Here is a 12,616-nt window from a genome sequence, read left to right as displayed (position 1 = left end):
AACCAATGGGGTCGGCAGCCACTCCAGAGAGGTGGCTAGAGACATGGACCCTCAATGTGTGTTGACTTAATGACTGGAGCTCTCTCTTAATGTTCACATCCCCCGCATCTATTTTGAAACAGGATTTTTCGTTTTGGCTCCTTAGCCAGGCAGATATCCCTTGGGCACAACAAGCAAAATCCCTGGGCTTTGTCTATGCACCTGTGAGTCTTATTGCTATAAATATCTCCACCCTATTGGGCCAGCGGGTTAGGCCTCCAAAATGACACCCCTCCCTTGTCTCCTCCACATTCCTGCCCCATCGTTATTTTTAGCCACGTGTAGAAATGGATCCACCTATATCTTGTTTGGGAGAATAGCAGAGGCCGGAAGGGAATAGAAGGGGAAATGGAGCCTTCATATTGTTAAGATTGCAGTTTAAAATCGATCTGTAAGCCTCTCACTCCAGTAGTTCCCCCAGGTACTTGCCGATGCTGGCCCCAGATAATTAAAAATAAGCCAAGGAGCTTTTGAAACATGCTAGACTCGGCATCTGTCCTTCGGAAAGGTGATGCCCATGCTAAGGCATGTGCCGTAGGCTAAGACTGTTGCAGCAACTCCAGTGCCATGCCTGCTGTCCTACAGATATGATGCTGCTTAAAGAAACTGGAAAATGGCCATGGGCCATGACCCGTATCGTGTCCCCAGTAGGTTGTAGAGATCACTAAGTGGCCTTTACTCCGTGCCTACAGTGACATCTATCACAATCCCAAACTTTCTCTAGATCAGTGGTTCTCAACCTGTGGGGCCATGACCCCTTTGGGTCACACATCAGCTATCCTGCATATCAGATATTTGCATTATAATTCATAACAGTAGTAAAATTATGGTTATGAAGTAGCAATGAAGATAATTTTATGATGGGGGATCACCACAGCATTTAAAGGGTCCCAACATTCGGAAGGTTGCGAACCACTGCTCTCAACTCTTGGAGATCCTTAGTTGAATTCATTTTCTCTCAAGACAGATACCAAATGAACTAATCTTCCCCAAAGCTTTGAAAATCTTAATCTAAAGCCCTTTCCACTGACACTGTATGTGGAAAGGGCAAATACCTCTTTCCCATGTTTCTTTCCTGTCCTAGGAGAAAGAAGTTTTAAGTCGTCACTGAGTTTTGAAGGAAACTTTTCAATTACCTCATTAATTGGCCTGATTTTGATGATGGATTTATGCTTTTAAACAATGTTTCTACTTAGTGGACCTCATAAAGAATTTGAAAACTTGCTTCTTACACATTTTCAAGTTGACATCTGTAATTTATCAGTAGTTGGATAATTTAGTTCAGTAGTTGCAAAAGCTGTAACATCAAACATATTTCACAAAGTACCCAGGATGCCAGGTGATTCAGTCCCATGTCTGCAGATACAGCTCATTTTGAAGAAAATATCCACCACAGACTGGATTAGCAAAGCCATTTTTTATTGTTAATGTAATGGGCCACATTGCGCTCATTTTCTGGCAGAAGATTCCTAACTTCATCTTTTAAATCAAAGGCACAGAAAAATCGAAATTACTTTGTCCTATGAAATTGTCACCTCGGTAAAATGAGGCGTGTCTTCTTTACATTCACTTAGCTTCAGTGCCTTCCCAAGAGCTGCATATTTTCCAGCTGCCCCTTCATTTTGGCTTAGAGGCAAATGGACTGTGGTAAGAATTGGAGGGATAAGGAGGGAGCCTTTCTTGAAAAACTCAGGAACCAAGGCTCCTGAAGCAAACACAGTACTTGGTACCCCAGTACAGTTATTACTGCGTACAGTACAGTAGATAGTACTGTAACTCAGTACAGTTCCAGGGAAGATGGCATGTGGGAGGATCTAGATGGTTTGTTTAGAACTGTCCCTAGCCAGGTGCCCTGAGAATTTTGTGTATGTCCCCAGGACGTACATGTTCCAGTTAGAACTCTGCTTTTAATGATAGGGTTAAGAAAACTAGTTTTAAATTACTCAGTCTGTTTTATGTTTACAAGCTTATATTTTACTCATCTCCTACCTATATGATAATGTGGAGAAAAGGACATACTGGGGAGTCTGCTTGTGGTAAATACTCTTACAGTGGTGTTCCTTTGGGATTCGTAGCCTGTGCTGTAACTTCAAGGGGCTGTGGAATTGATACTGCAGCATGGTCAACAAGGGTTTCCTGAGGAGGAAGTTACCTGAAGGTGATAGTATACCCTCAAGATGGTGAACTGTTGATGACCAGCTAGCTGGGTTCATGTGCTGTCTCCTTGTTCTGTAGCCTAGGGAAGGCTTCTTACCCGCCTTCGGACAGTGCTGGCCCATGTGAGTGAGCTTACATTCCCTGCAGTCTTGAGGCTCTCTCCGGAGCTCAGCTGGAGTTTCTCCCCTGCAAACTGATGGAGTCCCCTGGCCAGAGATGTGATTGCAGCCAAAACATGACCAATGGAGAAAAGAGACCTAGAAGGATCTACCTAGGATGCCAAAGCTCAGATTACAAAGTTTGTTTCGTGGAGCCCTGAGGAAAAATGAACTAGTGTTCTTGCATAAACTCTGATTCTAACTCAGCATCCTTAGTCATTAACTATCCAAGGATGAATGAACACCCTGCACTTATATTATCATGCAACACACAGTTGCTAGTTTGTAGTTCCCCATATGTCTAAACTGTTGGCCAGCCAAAAAACAAGATGGACCATCAGTTTCTTAAGCTTTGACCTATGCAAAAGAGCTCTTTTAGCATCAAACATGGTAATGAAGTCAAAATATTAACTACACTGAACCCATAGTATTCTTTATTTATACTGTTTCCTGACACTTCGTTGTTTATTATGGGTGTCTAGCATTAATTACCTAAAGTTATTCTGTTCTTTGGTACTGAAGAGAATAAGACCCAGAATTCTTTTTAATTTTTCCTTTAACATATCCACTACTAAAATTAGCTACAAAAATTTTCATTTTAAAACTTACCAAGACAAGAAACAAGACCAGTACCTTGAGAAAAATCATCCTATACTCTTGAGAAATAAAGACAAATGGTACCTTAAAACTCCAAGTACAGAATTAGACAGTTATTATGTGAATCCAGCAAGACGTTGTCATTTAGCTCTAAAGGGTCATATGAGTGGCTTTGTAACAGGAACTATGTTCTTTGAAGGGGTTTTGTTGTTGTTGTTGTTGTTTGTTTGTTTGTAGGACAGTCAACAACCTAATCTTCCTTTACAAAGAGGTACTGAAGGAAGGGTGCAAGTAAGATGCTAACAATAGTGCCTCATAAAAAGGTAAATAGCTTTATAGAAAGCACCTTTGCCCAGAAGCCATGTTCCACTAGATGATCATGAATCAGATGCCCCAGTTACTGTGAAGGCAGACAATCCCTCAGAATATAGAAAGGGACAAACAGTGACCTCCTTCTTCTGAAAAGATGCACATTAGTAGATTATAGTTAGTGCTTCTAGGTCTTACCTGATAAAAGGCTTATCTTCACAGACAGGGAAAGAGAAGGTGGTAAGGACCTTAGGGCCCTGTTTTCCTGGATAGATAGCCACCTGGGCTGTCTGTGATTGGACTTGCAGGCAACTGGGAAGGAGATGTTGCCATGCTTTCTTCTGGCATGGGCATCTTCCTCCTCTGTCTTCCATATTGTGTAGGCCAGAGTGAAATTGGGAGCATTGGCCTTAGAGGATTACTCATAGGTGGGGACCAGGCTCTAGGCTTAATAGACTGCCTCAACCTGCTGACCAGAGAGTCCAGATGCTTGTGTGTCAAGCCTTACATTCCTGGGAGACTAGACCCTCATGTTTCCACAGCTGGCTAACCTTTAACTTTCCTCAGCTGCTCTCAGCACCCCTCCACCTTCCTAGCATGCTGTCATCTTCTGTCTGAGGCCCTGCCTGCCTCCTCTCATATTATCAAGCTGAATGAAGCCTTTGAGGCTCTTCTGGCTAGTCTTGACTATCAACTTGACACAACATAGAATCCCCATAAAGAGAGTCTTAGTGAGAAATTGTCTAGATCAAGTTGTCTTATGGGAATGTCTTGGGTGGGTTGTCTTATTAACTGATGTAGGAAAACCCATCTCCCACTCTGGGCAGCACTGTTCCCGGCAAATACTCAAAGTTTATGTCTTCTCTGTAGTCGTTCTGGCCTTGACAGTGGCAGGGAAGTCTCAGGATTCTGCAGCAGGCCAGGCATCCTGTTACAGAAAAACATGGTTGCATGGGTCTGTACAGAGTGGCACTGGACATGTGGGTTGTCCAACTTGAGATGAGAGAAATGTGTTCCACAGCATCCCTCAGAGGGATGAGAAGATGTTTTGAGCTCAGAAGTAGTCACATGAGGGGTCTGATCCCCAGAGTCCCTGCCCAGTATTCACAGCCATTTCCCTGGTGTCAGAGATGAGCACTGAGAGCAACTGGGACCCCGTTTGAGGCCATGAAGGGCCCAGTGCTTATGTCTAGTTATGTCCCTGAACCATATCTAGACTGCAGCGGCATGGCTGCTCTTTCTGCCAGCACGGTTGTCCTTGCTCTGTCTACCTCTCTATGCCTTGTGTTTGTGTTTTCAAGAAAAGCATTCCTTAAAATAGATGTTCTTCCTAGGGGCAATAGAGCTGGCGCAGTAGCCATGCCACCTTCCAGATGGCTTTCAATGGAGCCTTTTCAGGTCCTGGGAGTTTGCTGTGAGACCGAGTTGACATGGAGGCCAGGTTTGTTGTTACAAATAAGAACCACTGTCTCCAAGACACACCTTACTCTGTTTCAGTGAGTGACAGATTCTAACCCTACCGACAAGAACTGATACAGGAGCCAGCAGTGTGAGAGCCACTTTACTCTCCCTTCCTTTGCTCCTGCTCTCTTTTTTCCGTGTGCGTGCGTGCGTGCGTGCGTGCGTGTTCTCATACATGGGAAGTGAATTTGCATTAAAGCACAGGGATTCAGGGACTTCACTGTGGGACTCTTTATTTTAGTAGCATGCCATATAACTATGACCCCATTACACCTTAAACCCAGAACCCCCAGGTGGTAAAGTGTGGGCTTATGGGAAGTGGGCATAGGTTAAAGGGTCCCTCGTAACATGGAGAGAAATAAGAGATCACTCAGCATGGGCTGTAGTGGAGGTGCAGTGGGCAGTGTGATGTGGGTGGGGGTGTTATGAGCTCACGCAGTGTGGGATGTGGGCGGGGGTGAAGGGAACTTGTGTAGTGCAGGCTCTGGGTGGAGGGGCAGTAGGTCCTGGTGCAGGGAGACTTACACAGGACAGTCTCGGCAGAGGTGTTGCGGGGCTTGTGTAGTGTAGGCTGTCGTGTAGGCCCATAACGGGTCCATGGGCTGTGGATAAAGCTGCAGCAGGGCCCATGCCATGTGGGTGGTAGTGGGAGCACAGTGGAAGCCTGAGCAGTGAGGTGTGAGCAGAGATAGAATGTGCTCTGGGATGAGGGTGGAGGTAAAGGGGCTTGTGCAGCATGCTGGGCAACAGTGCAGCAGGGACTCATGATCCGTAGGCAGAAGTACAGTGGAGGCTTGTGTTGCACGGGCTGAGGATGGAGACCAGTGATTCCCAGTGTTCTCTGAGCCATCACCTTCTCCTGTCTACGTGGCACAGGCTGGTATACCTGACAAGGGGAAGGAGAAGACGCATCCTTCCTCTTGTCCGTGATGACAGAGCCAGCTCATGCCTTACTGAGGAATGAGATGAGGTCTAAAGAAGGAATGCATCATGACCTTCAGGTGGCTCTCCTGAAACTGAGCTGTGGGGGAGTTACTGTATTTGTAACATTTGATCCAAAAGCTTCTGTGAAAGTTACTTAAGCCCTCTCTAGATAGCCACATGCATGCTTCCAAATGGCTCCAATGTAAACCAGCTCTCCACACCATCGGTGTGGTGCAGCAGGCTCAGAGGCTGTGTGAGTGGTTGGATCTGTGAGCGAAGGCAAACTCATGGGTTAGAAAACACTAACCAAATTCATAGCCATGGTTCTGTATGGGATCATTGTCCCCAAGAATTTCTGGTTCTTTTTGCTACCTTGCCTTATGGATGTGGCATACGTGGCCACTCACCCTTCCTGTGAAGAGGTTGTGATGTTTGCCTCAGTGCATAATATACAAAGATGTAACCATATTATTTCTTGGTGCTTAAATTCTAAAGCTCTAGTTTACGTTGTAAATTCTATACACACAGATTTGTTGCAAGAAATTCTAATCTTAGAAGTTATTGCTTACAGATGTCCAGTATAAAACTTAAGACAGTAGCCCTGGATGGTTTTCAACTGAGTATCATTCAATTTTATTCTTTTGGATATCACATAAAAAGACATAACTTTCTATTGTTGATGTTTGGGGTGTGTGTAGTGTATGTGTGGCCTATGCCTGTGGAGGTCAGGGGCCAGTATTAAACCTGCGTCTGTCTCCCTATGCTAGGCTTACAGGTCACACCGTACACCAGCTTTTTTTAATGTGGGTTCTGGAGACCCAAACTCAGGTTCTTGTGCTTGCAATAGCAAGCACCTTATCCACTGAACCATCTCTGCAGCTCCAAAAAGCTCATCTAAATCACAGCTCAGTTCACGTGTTCACTTACACATGTAACACAGTACTGTATTTCATGTGTGTTGTAATTTAAGAAAAGCAGTACTCGGGAGAAAGATGCCATGTAACAGGGTTCAAACAATGGTTTTTTTTAATTAGGGAAAGGGATCATAAAAAGGGGACAGGAAGGGGTGGGGAATCAGGCTCTAGAGACAGGAGCAGCTGGAGAAAGGAGAAAGGAAAGGGGGAAAGAAGGGGGGAACAGAGAGAGGGAAAGAAAGAGAAGAACATTGGAGGTGGGCAGGGCCCTTTTAAAAGGGAACATAGTGAATGTGCACAGGTGGTGCTCTTAGTGGCTGCTGCTGAAGACATACCCTGTCAGAACCCCAAGGACAGGCCAGTACAGATGCCTGAATAACACTGGTATTTTCTGTTACAATTTTTCAATGAGGGATGCAGTGTGGCTCAGAGTTAGAGACTTGTATCATATGACTAATATCTTGTATTTGATTCCCAACACTAGAAAGTAAAATAAAAAATCTCATTAATCACTTCCTGTGTACATAGCTACAATAGTATATAGGCTTATTTCTAATAATTGCTGATCCTTGTGATATGTCTGGACTTAGGGACTCAGTCTGGCCCCTGAGAACCCACTCTTCCTGGCTCTAAATTACTTTCATCTGCAACAGCCCCTGCCCTGCCCCTCAGCTTTTGTGGGCCAGGGTCACACAGCTGTCTGGAAAAGAACAGGGTTAATGGGTTGTAGGGATGCTTGGTGAGTTTGGATTCCAGTCTTCAGGTGCTGCTCTGATCCATAGACTTCCTGGTGGACCTTGGAGTGGGCATTTTCCTTGAGAAACTGAGTCTCATGTATTTTGAAGACATATAAGCCTTGTGTCCACTCCAGGGGTGCCATCTCTAACCAGTGTGCACATAAGGACACTGGGGCTGCAATAGGGTCTCACTGGGGCCATGGTTATAGTCCCCAGGCATCTGACCCTGATGACATTTAAACACCCTGGTAACTAACTCTGCATGAAGACAGCGCACCCTTGTTCCCTTGCTTGTTTCAAAGGGCAAGGCAAAGTGGTCCACACCTGTGATCCCAGAGTGTAGGAGACCATGCAGGAGGATCTCAGGTTGGAGGATAACCTGGGATATATAAGTGAGACCCTAGATCAAAAATGCAAAGGAGATCAGGCTGTAATGGCAAATGCATTTAATCCCAGCACTTGGGAGGCAGAGGCAGACAGATCTCCAACAGACTTGGCCAGCCTGTTCTACACAGTGAAACCCTGTTTCGAAAAAAGAAATCAAAAAAATTAAAAAGGCAAAGGAGGCAGGCAATAAGCAGGAGGAATGACTGGATAGGTATATGTATGTATATATGGATGGATGGATGGATGGATGGATGGATGGATGGGGAAAGGTGGTCCTGCATTTAGTTTATCAGTATTTATCTAGTGAGCACTAAGTCTGTGTGTTTATTCACTTCCCCAATAATGTAACTGAGACTGTCTTTCACCTTACATGCCCATTTTGGAGGGGCCAGTGTGCATTCTCACTGTTATGTACACTAAACACATACACTATCATTACATTGGAGGATTATTTAATCGCACATCTCCAGCCTGGAGGGGAAAAAAAAACGAGTAATGTTGGTTGAAATTGACACCATTACTACTTACAGGTAGTCACAGGCATGCCAAATGTGCTGTGGGTTGCAGTCTAGTCTTTGTAGCTTTGTGTGGTCAGGATGTTTGTTGCAAACATTTCTGTATTGCAGATTACTAACAGTGGCTTGACTAATATTTTTATAACATGGATTTAGGCTGTCATTCTGTGACACTGACATCCTAAGGATATTGTGGCGGCCACAGATTGTCTCGGTCAGGGGTCTAGGTGAAAGCCTCCATGTGTCATACCCATCCCTGACTTCTGACTGTCACAAGCAGGTGACAGAGCTCCTTTGCATGTTGTATACCTCCTCGAAAGTCCAGGCCTCCAGGGGACCCACTCATCTCTCCCATCTGTGACATCTTGTGTTAAGAGTACTCGCCTAGCATGACGGAGGCTCTGGGTCCATCTTCAGCACTGGAGAATACAATATTCTGCTACCCGGACTTTCCTTGGTTTGGAAGTGTTTTGAAACCTGAATTTCTTGGTCAAACACATCTTCTGGAGACTGATGAAATACCAGTTTAAATCCATGTGTTCTGCCTGTGTGCCGTCTTGCACCTGATCTCTGTAAGTTCATTCCATTTCCTTCCTTGATGAGGCTTCTTCGTCTTTCATCTTTGGGTGTTAGTGAAATTGTTGTTGCAATGCAAGGAGGAAACCTGGCCGTACGCAAGCAGATTCCCCAGCATGCCTTGGAGGATTCAGTAGGCTTTGTGATCTGTGGAAAGGAAGAAGTTGGGAGGTAGCATGAAAAGGGGCACATGCCAAATGATCACTTTAACAGAAACCCCCAAACTTAGCTCAGACTGTTAACATGAGAGTCCCCACAGCTGAGATGCAACACCGGAAGAGAAGCCCCGAGTTGTCGCATACCTGCCTTCCTCTCCATGTCTTACTGAGAGGCACAGAATGCGGGTAAACTCAAGAACCAACTGCCCAGGCGGAACTTCATCCTCTGGCCGCTCATACAGCACTCAGGTGTCAGTGCCTGCTTCGGCAGGCCTTATCACAGCCAGACACACAGCCTGTGTCAGATGCTCATCTTGGCAGTGTTTGTTGCCATCACCATCAGTGCTGGCTGGGCACTTGGCTTTTATCGTTTGGCTAGAGCTGAGCTTATTTAGTCAGTTTGAAACTAATGTCTCTCCGGCAAAGCAATGAAAACACATATAGATGGTTCCTGAGGTTTTGCTCAACTGCACTAAGTTCACAGTTCAGGGTGCCTTTTAGATACACCTGCCCCTTGATGATCTCACGCTGTGTCCCTCGAGTATGAATAGCTGGGGTGGAGGGGAGGGGAAGCCTTAAGGCAGCACTGCTCTTCTCACATGCACTGATACGGAACAAGTCTATTTCTTTTGTTTGTCTTTTTATTGTGTAGTTAGGTGGTATTTATAGAGCTAATGTAGAATTAATAATGTCAACCAAGTAGAGGACAAGTGTGCCAGCTCCATAATTCCTTACATGACTGTTACTGGTGTGAGTCAGGGTGGTTGGAAATGGGACTGCCAGCTAGGTAGAAACACTGCCATTATTGTGCAGGCCTTCTGCTAGCTATGGCTACGCAGAGTGTGTTGACGACTCCCTTCCAACCATTTGCTGGACAAGGATCCCCATGTTGGGTTGTAGCAGTCACAGCTAAGAAAACGCAAGAACCAAAAATTCCAAAACAGCATTCGTAGCAGGGGAAATGGCTCAATCAATAACAATGTTTGTCATGTATACATGAGGACCTGAGTTCAAGCTCTGGAATCCATGTAAAAATTTGGGCATGGTGGCGTGTGCACTGGGTAAGCATGGACAGGTGGATCCCTAGGGCCTTCTGGGAAGCCAGCCTAGCATGCATGGTGAGTTCCAGGGTAATGAGAGACCCTGTCTCAAAGAACAAGATAGACTATGCCTGAGGAATGATGTCCTTCACATGTTGTACACGTGCATGCACACAGATGCAGAAAATGCATGCACACACAAATATACAAACACTGAGACCACTCTCATTCTTTCTTCATACACCCCTGGCTAGAACTGGGTTTCTAATATCCTTCATGCATCATTTGGAGGAGACAAGCTAGCTCACCAGTTAATCACATTTTTAACCTACCTACAAGGAAATGCCCAAGCCTGGAGTAAATCATTTCCATAAACCTTGTTATGCTTACCTGCTGCTTCACTAAATGGGAGATGAGAAAGTAATGTCTGAAATTGGAAGATTTCTCAGTACACCGGTCAGGTGCAAATAAGGATCTCTGTGTCTCATTGCTTTTTATCAGTTAGTTGTGGGAAGGGTTTGACTCTTTATAAAGAGTTTCCCGGCCCTCGTGAGTTTGTGTGCAGTAGAAGCAACTGTGCACTGGGGGGAGGCAGTTGCTTTGATCTGGTTTGTGCCTCAGGTCCTCTGGACACCAGAAGCCTAGTCACAAGTGCTGTAACTGCAGGACACATACGGTTGTCAGGCACTGTGGTCTAGAGCCTGATCCTGGGTGACTCCCAAAGTCTTGGAGGGGACCCGTGAGTCCCGTAACCAATACCACAGTGGTCCCGTTCGAGTTGCGAAGAAGCGTGCTGTGTGCTCAACAGAGCAAGGAACACAGCTTATCCAAAATTACAGGCTTCCTCCTAGAGGTGGATTCCCCTGTAGCATACTTACTGGATAGAAAAAAAAACCTTTTTTTTCCGTTTTATGATCTGCAGTTCATAAGATGCATCAGTAAGTTAGCCACATGTACTTCTTCAGACTCCTCTCCCGGGAAGCTCTTGAGTTTATGGCAGGATAAGTATGCGTTGAAATGTTCCCAGCATTTCTGTCCTGCCTTCTTTTTAAGCTGGGTCCAACTCTGCCCCCAAACCCTAAATGGCCTTATATGCCTCTTCCCTGACTGGCCACATGCTCCCATCTCTACGAGAAGATTCCTTGCCCTTCTTTTTTGGAGGTACGCATAGAGTGTCAGTCACTTAAAGCCCAGATGTTGGAGCTCCACTTCCAGGTCTCCTGGTGACAGCTCGGTGCCTCATCTTGGCCCTCTGCCTTCACCCCCCCCCTCCCTTGGCTGCATCCATACCAGGTCCTGGACTGGTGTCTCTTTGTGCAATGAGATGGATTTTCAGAAGTTTTGCCACTCAGGGAACAGAGAGCAACATTAACGCTGTGCTTTCTTCTTCACAGACACGAGACGACTTCCTGGGTCAGGTGGACGTGCCTCTCAATCACCTTCCGGTAAGTTCCAAACTGTTGCATGCTGGGGTGGGGTGGGGGTTTTAGGGACTTCCAGCTGGGGTGTTGGGGGTGAAATGGGGACTGTGTGCTCTGGCCTTGGCTCTTTGCTAGAAGGTGGCCCTCTGGAAGGGTCACGTAGAGGTCAACTTAGCTGCAAACACCCCGTTGTCTGAATCACAAGAGAGTGCTGTTGTCCACACCTCTGCATGCTCCTCTTTCTCCTAGCCTTCCTCCTTTAGATACTGCCCCTTAAAGGATAGTTATTTTCGGTCTTAAGCTTGGGTTTTGTTTCCATGTGGTCTTTGGTCTGGCTTGGTGTTTGCTTCTCTTTAGTTAAAGTAACCACATCTGCACAGACTGCCCTTTCCCAGGGTTTATGTTGATGGCTTTCCATCTGCTTGGAGATGGAAAAGAACGGTCGGTTCTGAGTGTGCCTGTCCGCTGGAAACCCGGCTCTCACCTCAGAGCGTTCCAGGTTAGCCTGTGTGACTCTGCCTCCCTACCTCCCTGAGCAAACAGTGGGGGCTGTGGACTGTGACTGCAGTTTGGGGAGTCATCTGAACACTGTATCCGTGTAAATAGGATGGGGAGACAAGAGCTGGAAGCCTTGGTGACAGTCTATAGTGTCTCATACACCAGCTGCCATTTCTTGGATTGTACTACCCTCCTGCTGGCCACCTTTCCCCAAACAGCTCAAAGTGTCATAAGTAGCTATGAGAGGAGAGTCAAATATTTCTGCCTTACAAGGGCATTGTGTTTTTCAGTCCTGGTGGGAGCATGTAGCATAAATAGTCTATAAACTAAAGTGACTGGAAGGATCCAGTGCAAACCTATTGTGTGGAAGCCAGGGCTGTTCCCCGATGGTGAATGCCAAGGAAGACTCCTGCCAGGGAATCTTTGAAGATGTGTTAAGGAGGCCATTTACTCTCTCACTTGGAAGCCTAGGAAGAGAGTCATCAGGAAGTGCATTGAGATATGTTTGTTTCTAAGTACAAAGCTGAACCTCAGGTGCCCTGTGCTTCTATTGGAAGCATATCCAAAACCTGTTATACATTTTTTAAGACTTTTTTACCATGGTGGGAGGGGGCATGAGTCCACGCCCACAGAAGCTGAAATGTGATGTCAGATCCCCAGGGAACTAGAGCTACAAGCCTTTGTGACCCACCTCATTTGGATGCTGAGACATGGACTTTAGGCTT

The 12,616-nt window shown here is 45.8% G+C and overlaps 1 protein-coding gene across 11 annotated transcripts in view; it reads left to right on the top strand.

The window, feature by feature from the left end:
- Positions 1-12,616, top strand: part of Nedd4l (NEDD4 like E3 ubiquitin protein ligase) — a 319,440-nt gene that overhangs the window by 235,842 nt on the left and 70,982 nt on the right. For all 11 annotated transcript variants that reach the window (XM_040741708.1, XM_040741707.1, XM_040741706.1 and 8 more), the window contains one exon: positions 11,367-11,417. In XM_040741708.1, coding sequence (XP_040597642.1) covers positions 11,367-11,417 — 51 coding nt within the window. The remainder of the gene's footprint in view (positions 1-11,366; positions 11,418-12,616) is intronic.

This window comes from Mesocricetus auratus, unplaced genomic scaffold (assembly GCF_017639785.1).
Source record: "Mesocricetus auratus isolate SY011 unplaced genomic scaffold, BCM_Maur_2.0 Super-Scaffold_6730, whole genome shotgun sequence".
In the NCBI taxonomy this organism is placed as follows: domain Eukaryota; kingdom Metazoa; phylum Chordata; class Mammalia; order Rodentia; family Cricetidae; genus Mesocricetus; species Mesocricetus auratus.
Note: the sequence above shows the minus strand (reverse complement) of the source record. Positions and strands in the feature narration are given on the sequence as shown.